This window comes from Harmonia axyridis, chromosome 6 (assembly GCF_914767665.1).
Source record: "Harmonia axyridis chromosome 6, icHarAxyr1.1, whole genome shotgun sequence".
Lineage (NCBI taxonomy): Eukaryota > Metazoa > Arthropoda > Insecta > Coleoptera > Coccinellidae > Harmonia > Harmonia axyridis.
The window spans coordinates 3,399,070-3,418,654 of NC_059506.1; the positions used below are offsets into that span (position 1 = coordinate 3,399,070).

The 19,585-nt window shown below is 36.1% G+C and overlaps 1 protein-coding gene across 4 annotated transcripts in view; it reads right to left on the reverse strand.

Annotated features, from left to right (window-relative positions):
- Window positions 1-465: 465 nt before the first annotated feature.
- Window positions 466-19,585, reverse strand: part of LOC123681649 (uncharacterized PE-PGRS family protein PE_PGRS54-like) — a 48,790-nt gene continuing 29,670 nt past the window's right edge. Inside the window, exons 3-7 of one of the 4 annotated variants that reach the window (XM_045619875.1) lie at window positions 10,724-13,300; window positions 7,065-10,627; window positions 5,038-6,423; window positions 3,234-4,097; window positions 466-885 (exon numbers count right to left, since the gene is read on the reverse strand). In XM_045619875.1, coding sequence (XP_045475831.1) covers window positions 574-885; window positions 3,234-4,097; window positions 5,038-6,423; window positions 7,065-10,627; window positions 10,724-13,300 — 8,702 coding nt within the window. In that variant the 3' untranslated portion in view covers window positions 466-573. Of the gene's footprint in view, window positions 886-3,233; window positions 4,098-5,037; window positions 6,424-7,064; window positions 13,301-19,585 lie in introns of all 4 variants that reach the window. The other 3 variants (XM_045619874.1, XM_045619876.1, XM_045619873.1) reach the window with 3 other exon arrangements.

Below are 19,585 nucleotides of genomic sequence, written 5' to 3' on the forward strand. Positions count from 1 at the left end.
TAAAGCAAAATAATGAACGAACCCACACAATATGCAAGCTCCGAGAATCAGTTCAATAAGTGTAATTGGTCACACAACGGTGATTGAAATAAAATCCATTCTTATATATGTTTAGAATTTTATTATAAAATTCTGGTACAAACTGACTTAACCTTAAACAACGCTACTAAATTATTATCAATAGGATTTCATACATTCACAGACGGCAGTATTCGGAAAATAAATAAAAGATTAAGAATAAATTACCCAAAACCATATTCCCAGCGATCGGGTGAGCATTTTCGAAAATAATAAATAGTGTTAGTCGAAAATCTTACCCGAAATACGTAAATTTTAAGTGAACTAAGATAGGTTAGTTCAGAAAAAATTTTTATTCGCTCGCATGTACGAAATTAAAGTCGCGAAAATGAAGCAACGTACAAATAAATATACAAAGAGACGGAAATTTTGAAAAAAAAATTCTTGTAACTTCGTCATTTGTAAATTGTAAATATAAATATCACGTTTGAAGAAACTTCACTAGAATTTAGTGCTCTCTAGAAATTATCGAGTTCAAAACATCACTAGAACCCCTTATTTTTTCCATTGGAGCCACCAGGGTCCCTTCCTTCTTCTGTATGAAACGTTGGAGTATTCTATGGGTACTTCCCATCTGGTCTCCAAGAAGTTGATGCCGGAGCAGTGAGGCTGTCTTGAGAATCTCTCACATCTTCTGCTGATGTTCCAGAAGGCGAAACCTGGAGGACATTGGTACATATAACCCTCCATTTTTTGAGTTCTTCCGCTTGATCTTTGGCACTTCACGAAGCTTGTGGTACAATCAGCTGATTCGATCTCATGGTAACCTTCGGTGGGACAGATAGGTCCACGGCGATGGACTGGAACCTGAAAAAATTGATTATTTGTGAATTGTTAAAGGGGAGGTAGAATATTTAGTATCAAGGGTAAGCAGTGACAACAATTTTGTCTGCATCATTTGGTAGCCTTAAGAGGGAATACGACAACGTGGCTGCTCAGTTCAAAACAAGATATTTCTTCCTAAAAATCACCAACTTTTATGGGATTTCGACTTAATTTCCTTAAACAATAATCTTCATTGTAGAAAGAGAATATTTTTAATTTGATAATGAAACAAATTTTTTTTGGTAACTTTTCGTTTGTCTCAAAAGAATTGATGATATTGTACAGGGTGGGCAAATAAGGGAGGTAAGCGGCTATATCTCAGGATTCACTCATCGTAGAGACTTGCGGTAAAAAATTTCACCACTAAAGTGTACGTACAAGAAAACACATTGGAAATTGTTTTGAAGTTCATACCTCTATCGCTAGGGGGCGTAATAGTTACCGTTGAGTAGAAAAATGAATTTTACTCGAAAATGTTTCATATGAAGTTGAAGAAAAAATATCAGCACTGTAATCCTTGGAAAATTCTCTATCTTTTTGAATTGTCACTTTCGATTTTACGACATCAAATAAGGGTAGGTGAAAGGGAGAAATCTAACTGATTGAAATGCCTGTACCCAGTTTGGCTCAACATTTTTCAGCAAATTAGATCTCGTCTGAAAGATAATATCTTGTTGAATGAGGACAAAATATACTCATGATAAATTTGTTTTTGCTGCTTTCGATAGGGGGCTCTAAGTCAGAAGTTCATTGTTTTGCTCATTTTACTCCGAAATTTCAAATGTAATGATAGGATTTTCTTAACAGAAACAGAAGTTCCATCAAATTTGCATGAAAAAGCCTGAAGGTCGCAAAGCGATAGTTTCAGGCGTTCTGAAATTATGGCCGGAAGAAGATATTCTTCAACTGATGCACTGCGAAAAACCAAATTGTGTCTTTAAGTTCTGACAGAAACAGAAATCCCATCAAATTTGTATAAAAAAACCAAAAGGTCGCAAAGCGATAGCTTCAGGCGTTCTGGAGTTATGGCCGAAAAAAGATATTCTTCAACTGATGCACTGAAAAACTAATTGTGTCTTCTTTCGGCCATACCTCCAGAACGCCTGAAGCTATCGCTTTGCGACCTTTTGGTTTTTTATACAAATTTGATGGGATTTCTTTTTCTACATTTTTTACCGCAAGTCTCTACGGTGAGTGGATCCTGAGATATTGCCGCTTACCTCGCTTATTTGCCCACCATGTATGTAGCACTGATATATTTTTGAAATATTAATAAAAATCTACAAAAATCATCACAAAAGAGGTAGAACTTATTTGCTAATAAGATTTGGATATGCCTTTTGCTCATATGGGACCCGCAAAAATGCAAAAAACATAAATAAATAATCATTAATCCAATAAGAGCTTTCATTTTGAATAGCCTGATATCTAGGCAGCTGTCTCTTATGAAGAATTCATCTTTTGACATGCTATAACTGAAAACTAAGCCATTACTGAAAATGGAATGATATACGCTTCAACAACGAATTGAAATGGTTAAAATTCAATACGAAAAGTTGAAAATTTTGCAGTGACAGTTCGTAAAACTAAAGCACTTCTGAGTTGTTGTTAAGCACCTTCTCGGCCGGCAATTGTGAAGCTGGGGGAAAAATTTGAGCTGTTGAGACAAGTTAGTGATGCGAAGAATCGAAATCGTGTGCGTCGCTCAAGAACAACCCCGTAGTGTTGAACGAAAACCTAGGTTTGTCGATTTCTCGTCCATCTTGGGTATTAGGTATTCAACAAACGACATAAGGAGCGATTTTATCTAATGTCCATTTTTGAGCTTTTTGGCTAAGGACTTTTCTGATCAGTTCATCAAGAACTACAACATATCAAAAATTCAGCCAAATTCACGGAAAGCCATTTCCCATACTAAACGTGCGGGGTCCTTTAGTGATTGGCAAAACTTTGAGTTGAAGAGAAATTTATCTGATAAAAGAAAAGCTCGAGTGTTTTTTGGCAAGATGAATTAACGACAGAATATATGGATGAACAACAACAATAATTATATCAACAAAATTAAATAATTACCACACACATAACAATTTAGAGTAATAATTGGTATGAAATGGTGAAATTACTTTCTAACAAAAAGGAAAAAACATTAAAACACTAACGTGAAGTCAAGAGTTTAGTCCAATTGTTCAAATTCGTATTCATGTGAATTTTTCAAGAAATTTCGCATAAGGTTACTTTAACAGTGTTCTGAACAGCATTTAGTCATGTATAGCTTCTGACTTCAGGTTAATGCATTTCTCATTTAATTTAATTCATTTTAAGAAACTTACTGTTGGTAAAGCATTGTGGGACGTCTTCGCATAAAGTGATTTTCCTGCGAAAGTCCCTTGACATCTTGAAGTTTCCTTCTCTGGAAGGCACTGTACTTTTTCTGCATCGTAAATAGTGCCATTAGGACAACTCAAGACGAGAACTTTGAAATCATGACTGTTCTCACTGTTGGTACATTGATAGAAAAGATTGCAGTATTTCGGATGTCTTCTAAACCCTGTCGGACATACTAAAGCCACTTGATGACCTTCGAGATCACTCACTGGGCAGTTCGTGGAATAGTTACCACTGGAGGTTGTTGTTGAGGCAACTTCTGTAGGCAATGAATCAGTTGAACCATAACTTGATGAAGATTCTGTCATCGAGTCAGTTGATGATGTGGTTGATTCGCTTCCTAGATTGGTTGTTGAAGCAGTATTTTCATTTCCAAGAGTTGTTGATGAATAGGAATTTGAATTAGTTGTAGTATAATACGAATTAGTTGTAGAATCTGATATCATCGGTGTAGTGCTTCCAGGTGAAGAGGTTGTTGTTCCAGTACTTTCAGTTCCAAGAGTTGTAGATGTGGTTGAATAGACGGGAGTTGTAGAATCTGTTTTATCAGATTCAGTCATTCCAGATGTTGGATAAGATGTTGATGCTATATTTTCTAACGTAGATGATGAGGATACGTCTGTGGTACTAGTAGTTTGTGGTGTTGAGTATTCACTAGTTTGTGAAAAATTTTCCGTAGTGTATTCCCCAGAAGCGGTAGTGCTTATTATTTCTCCAATTGTAGTATCAGTGTTGTCAACACTAGTAGATATCGAGCTTATTGTAGAAGTGACTTCCCCATTTGTTGTAGCTGAACTTCCTGTTGATGTCTGGAACCAAATTGAATGGACTAGTTTAGTGATGTTGATAATACTATATTTGACACGATAGAATTAAAATATAGAGCAAAACTGATAAATCAGTGAAAAAATTTTGAAAATCCAGCAATAAATGACTGAGAAATAGATTATTTAAATTTACGTATTTTAGCGCGGAACGTCTTTGGTCTGTGACGTCACGGCTTTTGCCTGTGATCGCTACACCATAAATTACGTTTAAATACTTAGCCGCGCCAAGGCTCTCGCGCCGTTTGTAGTTGTACAGTGTAGTTTTAACTCGAGTTTTGTTTTTATGCCACCATAGTGGAAGAAGGCTTCGTGAAAGGACAAAGTGACAATTTGCCTAAAATAGATATATTCGCTGTGATGGAGTTTTTTTCTTCAAATCCATCTTATGTCAGTGCAGAAATAAAAGGAGTTAAACTTTTCAAGTAAGTATCTACTTTTGAGTTTGCTTCATCATGGTTCAACTTATAACGATGATTTATTTAAAAAACGTTTCATAAACAGTTTGTAGTTGAGTACTGGTTGTTGAAGTCTATCAATGGCAAAACATATTTATGTGAGGAGTAAAAAGTAAAAAGAGAAAAAAGTAATTTATATGTATGTATATAGTAAGTTATTTCAGCCATCGTGTAACGAACAAAACACGACACGAACGGCACAAGTGATTGTACACCAATGAATTCGTAAGCACTCTGCGAATACCAGTCGTCTAGTGTGTGACGTCACGACACTTACACGTACTATGAAATTATTCTTCCAAGCGCAACTTCAAAGTCCCATAACTTTTTCATTTCTAAAGATATTTCAATGACTCTTCCACATTTTTGTTTCATTTTACTTAAATTTTTAGAATTAATCCTTAACAAAAAAATGAAAACTAGTCCATTGAAGAACTATAAAGTGAAATTGAAAGTGTTCAACTTACCGATTGAGGAACTGAGGAAGTTCCAGCTCCATCAGGAATGTTTCCGCATTTGCCAGATACAGCAGATGGGTAATTGCAAGTTAAGCTGTCTTGATCCCAAACTGTACCTTTACCACAGGAAAATTCATACCTAGTGAATCCCCTGTTGTTTTCCTTACTAACACATCTATAAAATTTGGAACAGTTCATGGAATCTCCCATGAAACCTTCTTGAGTACATGTGGGAGCTTTATTCGAAGATGATGTTGAAGAATCTTGCTTTGTCGTTGTACTTGATTGGAAAGATTCTGTCGTGGTCATAGCTTGCGAACTTGTTGTGGATTCATTTCCTGACGAAGTGGTTTCTTGGTTAGAAGTTGTCGTTTGACTTGTGCTTGAATCAACGGAACTTAAGCTAGTCGTCTGAGGATTTTCAGTAGATTCGATTTCCGAGGAGCTAGAAGTTGATTGTGTTATTTGACTTGATGTAGTTGATTCTGTTGGAGTATATGTAGTTGATTCCATTCCTGAAGAAGTTGATGGTACGGAAGTAGATTCTTGCTGATTTGAATCTGTTGGAGTAGTTGTAGTTGATTCCATTCCTGAAGAAGTTGATGTTACGGAAGTAGATTCTTGCTGATTTGGATCTGTTGGAGTAGTTGTAGTTGATTCCATTCCTGAAGAAGTTGATGGTCCGGAAGTTGTTTCTTGTTGAGGTGATTCAGTTGGAGTATCTGGCTCAATTGGAACCTCAGATGAACTTTGGTTTTTACATTCTTCACGATTGGCTGCATAAGGGTAATTGCATGTTGCCAATTCTATATCCCACACTGTTCCAGTACCACAAGCAAACTCGTATCTTGTAAATTTACCATCACCCTTCTCCACACATCTGTAGAACTTCTTGCAGTCCTTGGGGTCGCCCAAAAAACCATTTTGTTTACATTCTGTTCCTTTTGAGCTGTTTATTTGATTATTACCACTTTGATTGTTGGTATTGTTTTGACTGTTGGTAGAATTCTGGTTATTAAGATCAGTGTTTGATTGGTTCTGCATGTTGTTGTTTTGATTGTTTGGCTGGTTTTCGCTACTAGATGAATCTTGACCGTTGTTTTGGTTTTGACTATTGGACTGGTTCTGTCCATCAGATTGATTCTGCTCATTCGCTTGATTTTGACCATTAGATTGGTTCTGTTCGTTAGATTGATTTTGACCATTAGATTGATTATGAGTATTGGACTGGTTTTGATTGTTCGATTGATTTTGACCATCATTCATTTCTTGGTTAGAGGAATCGCCATTGCTGCTTTGATTCTGATTATTAGAACCTCCATTGATGTTATTCATATTTTGGTTATTGGGACCTTTGTCATCCGAATTTGGATTTAACGTTCCATTTGACGGGTTCTATAAATGTGTTATTTGAAAATTCTAGTGAGTTAAATTCTCTATTCAGGAAACTTAATCTTCATTATAAGAAATTCCTTATCAGTAGGCGGAACTCGTACAAATGTTTTACCGATTAATCGTAGTAGTTTTCACAATAATAAACTTAAAGCTAAACATAACTGCAAAAATTTCAAAGAAATTGGTACTCACTTGACAATTGTTCGTTTCGAGAAACTCTTTCATGAAAGAATACGCTTATTTTTCGTTTTCGTTCTAAAAATGCTAGAAACCTATTGGCGAATTTTTTAAAATGATGTGGTGATGTGATTGAAATTAAAGAATTCTACTCGAAAGCTAAGTACAGCATTTATTTCCAGCTTTGGCTACTTTGCGGAAGGTAGGGATTGAATAACTAATGTTCTAATGTTCTTATTTTGAAAGGGATGTTAGGGTTTATTATACATATTTTTGGATGAAAGCTGTATACAATTCTACCTACTGAAAAGGAAATTATTTTGAGGTTGGGAATGAAGCTTTTACTTTAACTAAAGAGGGAATGATATGGCATTAATTTACAAAAATATAAAAGCAGTAAATGATGTTATATTGTTTATGCAAGTACTGCCGTTATATTCGATTTATACAAAGTAATACTTTACCTGATTGTTAGTTTGGTTAGAATTATTATTCTGGCTATCACTACTTTGATTATTTCCACATTTGCCAGAAATACTGGCAGGATGATTGCAAACTAGCTGGGTTGGATCCCATACAGTCCCTGGTCCACATGTGAATTGATACTGGGTTAGCTTGCCATTATCTCCCAAAGCACATCTGTAAAATTTGGTACAATCGTTGGGGTCTTCGAGGAATCCTTCTTTGGTACAATTTCCCTTTCCACCAGATATTGGTTGTTGACTTGGATTTTGTTGGTTACCACTTTGATTCCATTGGTTATTGCCTTGGTTTTGTTGATTATTTTGATTTTGTTGGTTGCTACCTTGGTTCCATTGATTGTTACTCTGATTTTGTTGGTTCTGTTGATTTCCTTGGTTTTGTTGATTATTTTGATTCTGTTGATTGCTTCCTCCTTGGCCCCATTGATTATTGTTTTGATTTTGTTGATTATTTTGACTGTTGTTGCCTTGATTCCACTGATTGTTGTTTTGACCTTGTTGATTTTGTTGATTGCTTCCTTGGTTATTACTTTGATTTTGTTGGTTATTTTGATTCTGTTGATTATTTTGGTTTTGTTGTCCACCTTGACCTGAATTATTGTTCATTTGCTGATTTCCACTTTCACTTTTACATTTTCCTTCTACTGCCCAAGCGTGATTACAAGAAACTTGTGATTGATCCCATACAGTGCCTGGACCACAGGTATATTGATATTTTTGCAGGCGTCCATTGCCTCCTTTCACACATCTGTAGAACTTAGAGCAGTCTTTCTGATCACCTACAAAACCTTCTTTGGAACAGTTTTCTCCATCAAGTTGACCTTGTTGTATTTGTGTTTTGTTGCCAGAGCTTCCTTGATTTTGGTTGTTGGAACTGCTACTTCCCCCTTGGTTATTGTTCTGATTCTGGTTATTGTTGGAATTTCCACCGCTTCCCCCTTGGTTGTTGTTCTGATTCTGGTTATTGTTGGAATTACCACCGCTTCCTGCTTGGTTATTGTTTTGATTCTGGTTATTGTTGGAATTTCCACCATTTCCCCCTTGGTTATTGTTTTGATTCTGGTTATTGTTGGAATTTCCACCATTTCCCCCTTGGTTATTGTTTTGATTCTGGTTATTGTTGGAATTTCCACCATTTCCCCATTGATTGTTGTTCTGATTCTGATTATTGTTGTTACTTGAATTGCCTCCATTTCCTGATTGGTTATTGTTTTGATTCTGGCTACTGGAACCACTTCCTCCTTGTTGATTCTGATTATTAATTACTGTTATCTGAGTATTGTTGTTGTTACTTCCTCCTTGATTAACACCTGCATTCTGGTTATTGGAACTACCTCCACCATTCGATTGATTATTTTGGTTCTGATTACTAGTGGAACTACTTCCTCCACTTTGGTTGTTGGAACTTCCACTACCCCATTGATTATTATTTTGGTTCTGATTATTGGAGTTATTGCTACCTCCTTGGTTGTTTCCTTGATTTTGATTGTTATTATTACCATTATTCCATTGGTTGTTGCTTTGATTTCCTCCCTGGTTATTGTTCTGATTCTGATTGTTGGAATTGTTGTTTCCGCCTTGATTATTTCCTTGGTTCTGATTATTTGAGGTAGTCGCTCCTCCTTGACTATTGGTGTTAGATCCACATTTTCCGCTAACAGCCCAAGCATGATTACAGGCCATTTTGTCTTGATCCCAGACAGTATTCGGAGCACATGTATACTGATACTTGATTAATTTACCATTTTGTCCGGGAACACATCTATAAAATTTAGAACAGTCTTTATCGTCTCCAACAAAACCTTCCTTCGTACATTCAGAACCATTCAATTGTCCTGGTTGAGCTATATTTGTACCGTTTTGTTTCGATCCATTATTATTTTGGTTATTACCATTCTGGTTCTGATTACTTATTCCACCTTGGTTATTGCTATTCTGATTACTTGAACCTCCTTGGTTGCTAGATCCCCCTTGATTCTGGTTACTTCCACCTCCTTGATTATTGCTGTTTTGGTTGTTGGATCCGCCTTGATTGCTGGATCCTCCTTGATTTTGGTTGCTCCCACCTCCTTGGTTATTGCTGTTTTGGTTGTTAGATCCACCTTGATTGCTGGATCCTCCTTGATTTTGATTACCCCATACTCCTTGATTATTGCCGTTTTGGTTGTTGGATCCACCTTGATTGCTGGATCCTCCTTGATTTTGGTTGCTCCCACCTCCTTGGTTATTGCTGTTTTGGTTGTTAGACCCACCTTGATTGCTGGATCCTCCTTGATTTTGATTACCCCATACTCCTTGATTATTGCCGTTTTGGTTGTTGGATCCACCTTGATTGCTGGATCCTCCTTGATTTTGGTTGCTCCCACCTCCTTGGTTATTGCTGTTTTGGTTGTTAGATCCACCTTGATTGCTGGATCCTCCTTGATTTTGATTACTCCATCCACCTTGATTATTGCTGTTCTGATTACTTGAACCTCCTTGGTTGCTGGATCCTCCTTGATTTTGATTGCTCCATCCTCCTTGATTATTGTTATTTTGGTTGCTGGAACTACCTTGGTTGCTTGATCCACCCTGGTTGTTTGATCCTCCTTGATTTTGGTTATTCCACCCCCCTTGGTTATTGTTGTTCTGGTTACTGGAACCTCCTTGGTTGCTGGATCCTCCTTGATTTTGGTTATTCCAACCTCCTTGATTATTGCTGTTTTGGTTAGTGGAACCACCTTGATTGCTGGATCCTCCTTGATTTTGATTACTCCATCCGCCTTGATTATTATTGTTTTGGTTGTTAGATCCACCTTGATTGCCGGATCCTCCTTGATTTTGATTACTCCATCCTCCTTGATTATTATTGTTTTGGTTGTTAGATCCACCTTGATTGCCGGATCCTCCTTGATTTTGATTATTCCATCCTCCTTGATTATTATTATTTTGGTTATTAGTTCCAGTACTGTTTGACCCACCTTGGTTGTTCTGATTGTTAGGTCCTTTGTTTTCGGCATTTTTGCATTTGCCTTCCACGGCCCATGCATGATTGCAAGCCAGTAATTTCTGATCCCAGACTGTGTTTGCCTCGCATGTAAATTGGTATTTTATAAAACGTCCATTTCCATTAGCTACGCATCTATAAAATTTGGCACAATCATTTTCATCCCCCACAAATCCTTCTCTTGAACATTCTGAACCTGTAAGTTGTCCCTGTCCACTTGACTGATTTGTGTTATTACTATTATTATTAGAAGAACCCTGGTTGGCACCCTGATTTTGGTTACTTGATCCACCTTGATTGCTAGATCCACCTTGGTTATTTTGATTGCTTGAACCTCCTTGGTTATTTTGGTTACTTGATCCTCCTTGATTGGAACCACTTTGATTATTTTGATTACTTGATCCTCCTTGATTTGATCCACCTTGGTTATTTTGATTACTTGATCCTCCTTGATTGTTTTGATTACTTGATCCACCTTGATTATTTTGGTTACTCGATCCTCCTTGATTTGAACCACTTTGGTTATTTTGATTACTTGATCCTCCTTGATTTGATCCGCCTTGGTTATTTTGATTACTTGATCCTCCTTGATTGTTTTGGTTACCTGATCCACCTTGGTTATTTTGGTTACTTGATCCTCCTTGATTTGATCCACCTTGGTTATTTTGATTACTTGATCCTCCTTGATTGTTTTGGTTACCTGATCCACCTTGATTATTTTGGTTACTTGATCCTCCTTGATTTGAACCACCTTGGTTATTTTGATTACTCGATCCTCCTTGATTGGAACCACCTTGGTTATTTTGATTACCTGATCCTCCTTGGTTATTTTGGTTCTGTGAACTTGATCCTCCTTGATAGTTTTGATTATTGGTTCCACTCTGATTATTTTGATTATTTGATGAGCTTCCTTGATTATTGGAATTTATTTGTTCGTTTTTGCACCTGCCTTCTACAGCCCAAGCATGATTACAGGACATTTTCTCCTGATCCCAAACAGTATTTGATCCACAAGTGTATTGGTACTTCGTGAAACTTCCTTTACCATTATCTACGCATCTATAAAACTTGGAACAATCGGCATCATCTCCAACAAATCCTTCTTTTACGCAGTTCGATCCAACAATTTGTCCTTGACTTGTTTGATTCTTCGAACCACTTTGATTGTTATTGTTTTGGTTATTGGAACTTCCTTGATTACCTGTTCCTCCTTGATTATTGTTCTGGTTTTGGTTGCTCCATCCACCTTGGTTGTTGTTGTTTTGGTTCTGATTGCTAGAACTGCCTTGATTACTGGATCCTCCTTGGTTGACGTTTTGATTTTGGTTGCTCGATCCTCCCTGGTTGTTGTTGTTTTGGTTCTGATTGCTTGAAGTTCCTTGATTATTGGACCCACCTTGGTTGCTGTTTTGGTTTTGGTTGTTCGATCCGCCTTGGCTGTTGTTATTTTGATTCTGATTACTAGAACTACCTTGGTTTCCTGATCCTGCTTGATTGTTGTTTTGGTTTTGGTTGCTCCATCCGCCTTGGTTGTTATTGTTTTGATTCTGATTACTCGAACCACCTTGATTTCCTGATCCACCTTGATTTTGATTACTCCATCCTCCTTGGTTATTGTTGTTTTGGTTGTTGGATCCACTTTGATTTCCGGATCCTCCTTGATTTTGATTACTCCATCCTCCTTGATTATTATTGTTTTGGTTGTTAGATCCACCTTGATTGCCGGATCCTCCTTGATTTTGATTACTCCATGATCCTTGGTTGTTGTTGTTTTGATTGCTTGAACTACCTTGATTGCTTGACCCTCCTTGATTTTGATTACTCCATCCACCTTGATTATTGCTGTTTTGATTGCTTGAACCTCCTTGGTTGCTGGATCCTCCTTGATTTTGATTACTCCATGATCCTTGGTTATTGTTGTTCTGGTTGCTTGAACTACCTTGATTGCTGGATCCTCCTTGATTTTGATTACTCCAACCTCCTTGATTATTGTTGTTCTGGTTGCTTGAACTACCTTGGTTTCCAGATCCTCCTTGATTTTGATTACTCCATCCTCCTTGATTGTTGCTGTTTTGGTTGTTGGATCCACCTTGATTGCCGGATCCTCCTTGATTTTGGTTGCTCCATCCACCTTGGTTATTGTTGTTTTGGTTTTGATTGCTTGAACTTCCCTGGCTATTGGATCCCTGGTTCTGATTACCAGAACTACTCTGGTTATTTGATTGCCCTTGATTGTTATTGTTTTGATTTTGACTGCCTTGTTGATTATTTTGTTCTTGTTTGCATTTTCCTTCAACTGCCCATGCATGATTACAAGATCCAAGACTTTGATCCCACACGGTACCAGGTCCACAAGTATAGGTGTACTGAAGTAGAGCTCCTTTACCATTATCTACACATCTATAAAATTTGGAACAATTCTTTTCATCGCCAACAAAACCTTCTTTGGCGCAGTTCTTTCCATTGAGTTGACCTTGCTGGTATTCATTGTTTGAGCTATTCGAAGATCCTCCCTGGATTTGGTTCTGGTTATTGGAGCTGCTGCCAGAATTATGGCTCTGGTTTTGATTGATAGCTCCTTGTTGGTAATTTCCTTGGTTTTGATTATTAGATGTGCTACTTCCGCTTGACCATTGATTATTATTTTGATTTTGGTTGCTACTTGAACTACCTCCTTGGTTATTCCACTGATTATTGTTTTGATTTTGATTGTTCATATTGCTTCCGTTACTCCATTGATTGTTATTTTGGTTTTGGTTGTTACTTGAACTACCTCCTTGGTTATTCCACTGATTGTTGTTTTGATTCTGATTATTCATATTATTTCCATTGCTCCATTGATTGTTATTTTGATTTTGGTTGTTTGAACTTCCTTGATTTTGACTATTTGATCCTCCCCATTGATTACCACTAGAACTACTCCCTTGGTTGTTCCATTGACCATTGTTTTGATTCTGACCATTCGAATTGTCGCCCTCTATTTCATTTCCATAACATTCTTGCCTACTTGTTGCTTGTGGGTAGTTACAAACATTAAGGTCTGGATCAAAAATGGTACCGGCACCACATTCAAATTTGATCGCTTTGATATTGTTCTTTGCATCTGAGACACATCTGTAGAAAGTTCGGCAGTCTTGTGGATCTATTTGAAATCCTTCGCTTTTACATTTGATGTTGGAGCTGTATTCCATTACTTCTAGCTGTCTGGCATTTTCGAGTAGGTCGAGAAATTCTGAAAAAAGAATTGAACAAATCATAGATTTTAATCATAATAATCATTTAATTTCAAAGTAATTGTGAATGGACTAGTTTAGTGATGTTGATAATACTATATTTGACACGATAGAATTAAAATATAGAGCAAAACTGATAAATCAGTGAAATTATTTTGAAAATCCATCAATAAATGACTGAGAAATAGATTATTTAAATTTACGTATTTTAGCGCGGAACGTCTTTGGTCTGTGACGTCACGGCACTTGCCTGTGATCGCTACACCATAAATTACGTTTAAATACTTAGCCGCGCCAAGGCTCTCGCGCCGTTTGTAGTTATACAGTGTAGTTTTAACTCGAGTTTTGTTTTTATGTCACCATAATGGAAGAAGGCTTCGTGAAAGGACAAAGTGACAATTTGCCTAAAATAGATATATTCGCAGTGATGGAGTTTTTTTCTTCAAATCCATTTTATGTCAATGCTGATATAAAAGGAGTTAAACTTTTCAAGTAAGTATCTACTTTTGAGTTTGCTTCATCATGGTTCAACTTATAACGATGATTTATTTAAAAAACGTTTCATAAACAGTTTGTAGTTGAGTACTGGTTGTTGAAGTCTATCAATGGCAAAACATATTTATGTGAGCCGTAAAAAGTAAAAAGAGAAAAAAGTAATTTATATGTATGTATATAGTAAGTTATTTCAGCCATCGTGTAACGAACAAAACACGACACGAACGGCACAAGTGATTGTACACCAATGAATTCGTAAGCACTCTGCGAATACCAGTCGTCTAGTGTGTGACGTCACGACACTTACACGTACTATGAAATTATTCTTCCAAGCGCAACTTCAAAGTCCCATAACTTTTTCATTTCTAGAGATATTTCAATGATTCTTCCACATTTTTGTTTCATTTTACTTAAATTTTTAGAATTAATCCTTAACAAAAAAATGAAAACTAGTCCATTGAGGTTATTCTTCAACTGCATCAGTAGAATGTAATATTATTGTTGGGTGGTCTTATTTCTATGTGTAAGTCATCAGGATCGAATGAAACCAGTAGGATTCGTAGTTTATGAGGAATTAACAACGTGAAATGTTGTTCCTTTTTTGTTGAAGAATACTCTCATGATAATTCCCAATAAAAGCATAAGACCGTAGACTGATCCTTTAGTCTGGATGTATACAAGTCATGCTGGGATTCACAATAAAAAAAAGACAACTTCGAATGCAGCTAATGTTTGAAATAATTCATTACTGTTGAGGCGTAAGTTCGAATAAACAAACAAAGGATAAATCAACCGGTTCAAAATGGTATATTACTCATTCTTCAGTAGATACAAACTGGACGATGTATCTAAATTGAATTCAAACGTTTTAGAATGAAATTATGAACCTTCTTCCAGGAGAACTAGAGCTTTAATCTTTTTCTGCTTTTGTATTGAATTTATTACCTTCTGAAGAATATTGAATGTGAAATTAATGAGGAATGTGAATAGTTTCAGCATGTATTTATTGGTTGATGTAGAATTAATGGTAGCTAAGATATACGGGGTGTTCCACCCTTTAAGCGCTGAAAATTTCGTTTTTTTTCGACACAGTATCATTAGGCTCCATTAGAGATACATTCTGAAAATTTTTTGAAACTACACAGAGTGTACCAGTGTAAACTACCAAACATATGTTTTTTTTTTAACACCGTATTTTTTGTTGAATTTTCAGATTACATCTATCTCTATTTGAAATAAACGAACCCAAGTTTGTTGGACGTTTCATATGCTTAAAACTGAGCGTTTTTGGGATATTTCAATTTATCATAAATGGAAGGAAGGGTCCTTGGAAAAATCTTATAACTTAGAAATGAATGAATCAAGGTAAGAACAGACTTTTTTTGAACACCCACTAGAGTTCTCAATGAGATGATTCCTTGATAACTTATTCAAACGTTAATATCGGGCATATTCCAAATGGCACACCCTCTATTTAAAGTTTTTATTGAAAAGCAAGTACTTTTTATTTTCTTAAATTTTCTACTAAATGAGAAAATAAAATACGGGGTTTGTCATTTGGAATATGCACAATATTAATGAATGAAGAAACGAGCGCTCAAAAGCTTCCACCAAGTCAGTTTTCTTCTTGATTTATTGATAAACACTTGAAAAATTTTGTTTTATGTATCCATTAAAACATTTTGATGATTTTCCAAATTATTTTTTAGTTCTAGTTGATACTTATAACTTCAAAAACCTTGTGTTTGTATTGTTCATATAAATAATATATCTCCTAGTTTGAAATGATGCGTTGTTCGAACAAAATCTGCAGAACACTTGAGAGTTTTTTGTGGAGTTCTTCGAGTGTCTTGTTCGAATTCCTGCATATTGATATACCTGTGTATAACTCAACGTCAAGCTGACATCTATATAGGAGAAATCTTATGTGTACTCGCTGTATCTTTAGAATTACAGATTTTCATATTTGTAATTCAGAAATTCTTCAGATGAAATGTATTTCTTTATGAATTTATTGTCATCCTCGAATAGCTATGGAAACTGAAACTTAAGTTCGTATTTGGTGTTATTTTCAATCAGAAAATTTTGTTTGAATTCTATATGGTTTTGACAAAGAGGTGAAATTGTTATTCTAAACATACATATACCTAGTGATTTTTCAATTTGAAACAGTGAGAAATCTCGAAAAAGAAACATCTTACGGAAAAATGTTTCGAATGAAGGATTGATGGTTTTGAGAGGTAAGTCCACTTATGTCAGAATCTCTTCCTTTTAATTCCCTCTTGTTGGGGGGTACGGGGGTTAACTTTGAAATTTCAAATTGAAACCCTTGTTTTTTATTGCAGATTCGTATTCTCTGGCAAAAAATACACAATTTATGTACGAACATTTTTTCACGACTCGTCCCAGATGGCTCTGTAATCGAGTTAGAAAAGAGGGGTCTATACCGTGTTTCAATGATGAGTTCAAAAATTGGTACGCTTTATTTTACGCTAGAGACCATCGATTTATATGAGGTCTTCATTATTATTCATTTCAAAGAGTTCTGACAGAAACAGAAATCCCATCAAATTTGTATGAAAAAACCTGCAGGTCACAAAGCGATAGATTCAGGCGTTCTGGAGTTATGGCCGAAAGAAGACACAATATAGATTTTCAGTGCATCAGTTGGAGAATATCTTTTTTCGGCCATAACTCCAGAACGCCTGAAGCTATCGCTTTGCGACCTGCAGGTTTTTTCATACACATTTGATGGGATTTCTGTTTCTGTCAGAACTTGAAGACACAATTTGGTTTTCCGCAGTGCATCAGTTGAAGAATATATTCTTTCGACCATAACTTCAGAACGCCTGAAACTATCGCTTTGCGACCTGCAGGTTTTTTCATGCAAATTTGATGGAATTTCTGTTTCTGTTGAGAAAATTCTATCATTACATTTTAAATTTCGGAGTAAAATGAACAAAACAATGAACTTCTGACTTAGCGCCCCCTATAGAAGGCAGCAAAATCAAATTTATCATGAATATATTTTGTCCTCAATCAACAGAATATTATCTTTCAGACGAGATCTAATTTGCTCAAAAATGTTGAGCCAAACTGAAGTTACAGGCATTTCAATCAGACAGATTTCTCCCTTTCCCCTACCCTTATTTGATGTAAAATTGAAAGTGACAATTTAAAAAGATAGAGAATTTTCCAAGGATTACAGTGATGATATTTTTTCTTCAACTTCATATGAAACATTTTCGAGTAAAATTCATTTTTCTACTCGACGATAGCTATTACGCCCCCTAGCGGTGCAGGTATGAACTTCAAAACAATTTACAGTGTGTTTTCTTGTACACTTTAGTGGTAAAAATTTTTACCGCAAGTCTCTACGATTAGTGGATCCTGAGATATAGCCGCTTACCTCGATTATTTGCCCACCCTGTACATCTGAATGCAAAATTTCATTTCGATGGAATTGGTAGATTTGAAATCAATAAAAACACAAAATTTCACGGAACTCCTAGTCGGATTTTGCCGGTTTTTAATGAACTTGACCGCTGCATTCGAGATTTGAACCTACCTCGAAAATTTAAAGTGTCTAGGTCTTTTCGTTCGAGAGTTATCGTATTCACGGAAAGACAGAATTTAATTTGGGGATGATTTCGTCATCAGTGAGTCGAACCTTATTGGTTGAGACCATCGTTGGCTCACAATTCGAAAATTAATGACATATTGATGAAATGATATAACGTTCATGGAACGAGCTTTAAAAGTAACGGGTGTTTTTTTCGAGGTATATAACTTTAAGTTGGCATTACTGTTCAAGATGGCGACCGATTTAACAGTTGTCAAGTGATTTATTCTCAGTTTGGTTTGGCAATGCATCACGAATAGACTAACGCCTGAAGAACGCTTGCAAATAGTGCAATTTTATTTCGAAAATAATGGTTCTGTGCGGAATACGTATCGCGCACTACGTCCATTTTATTATGTTTAGCGATGAAGCGCACTTCTGGTTGAATGGCTACGTCAACAAACAAAACTGCCGCATTTGGAGTGAATCTAATCCTCAAGTGTATGTCGAAACACCGTTACATCCAGAAAAACTGACTGTTTGGTGCGCTTTATGGGCTGGTGGAATCATTGGTCTCTACTTCTTCAAAAACGATGATGGCCAGAACGTTACTGTCAATGGTGATCGGTATAGAGCCATGATTACTAACTTTTTCATTCCTGAATTGAACAAGTATGATGCCCAGGAGCTGTGGTTCCAACAAGACGGCGCAACATGTCACGCAGCTCCTGCCACAATCGATTTATTGAAAGACACGTTTGGTGATTCCAAGATCTTGTGATTTAACCTCGCTAGACAACTTTCTGTGGGGCTATGTAAAGTCATTGGTCTATGCGGATAAGCCATAAACCCTTGACCATTTGGAAGACAACATTCGCCGTGTTATTGCCGATATACGTCCACAAATGTTGGAAAAAGCCATCGAAAATTGGAGGTCCAGATTGGACTACATCCGAGCCAGCCGTGGTGGTCCTATGCCAGAAATCATTATTAAAATGTAATGCCACAAGATTATCTTGCGGATAAATAAAATTCATGTCAATCGAATAATCCATCGTTGTTTTATTGCAATTTAAAGTTCTATAGCTCTAAAAAAAACACCCTTTATATCGAATAATGTTTTTATTGAATCTAACAGTGTTGACTTTATTTCAAATTGGAATTCTAAAGCACTAATTGGATCACCCTTTGCTACACTTTCGAATTTTTCAACGAAATAAAAAAAATTATCGATTTCTTGACATAGCAGGTAAAAACTGGCCAGTTCGCGTTTTTACCTGTAGGTAAACTGGTAAAATGCAATCGATCAGATATAATCCAGACAACCTTTACGTGCTGCTCTTATTTAGCCAGCTTCTATTATTTTAATTGCACGATTCTCTTTTCAATGTTGAAAACTGCAGAAGAAATACACACGCAATACATCCAACGCAATTATTATGTAGTATTCTGAATACTCGATTGAATATTGATGAGTCAGTCGATTCCATGCGAGAAATAATTAGATAACTGTCTGCACAAGTTCATGAGCTTTTGATTTATTATTTCCAATAATAAATCTAGAATAGTTAGAGAAAAAATTGTGAATTGAATATTAATCAGTAGAGTCTATGTTTTAAATATAAAGATTGCATCTAGTTATTCTAATTTATTACCAATATATTTGTTATTGTTAGAACGAGGTTGGTATAGATTTTTTGCAACAAATTAGTGTATTGTTTGATCACGAGGAAAAGTGTGACTGTTGTGGCCAGATTGTGTATTGTGTCCTGGACGTGAGCATACAAAAAAGTAAAGGGTTTTTTTCGTCGGACGTAATGAGTTGGTGAAACAAAAATAGAATATGTATATGTATATCTAAATAAGAAGGCTTGAAAAAGGGCACTGCCCGAAACGTTGCCTATCAAATGCCAGTTCATATCATAAACAATCATTATATTCAGTAACAACCCTGAAATCAAATTTTCTTATTTTTGGCTCTCATTTTTGTGATATTGAATATATTATTATGAAGACATCGGTAAGTCTTGTTGACGTTAGCACTCAATAATCTCTGGGCTCCTTAGTACCATGCTTCAAAAGATGCTTGTCAATATTTTGGAATATACAGGAACATACAAGTCGTGATCGAGATATAGAAGGTTAAGTGACGCTACATTTGTTGTAGATTGAGAAAAGGATGAAAACGAGTTTCGTGTATTGATGAAAAACTGATTCTTGATAGCAA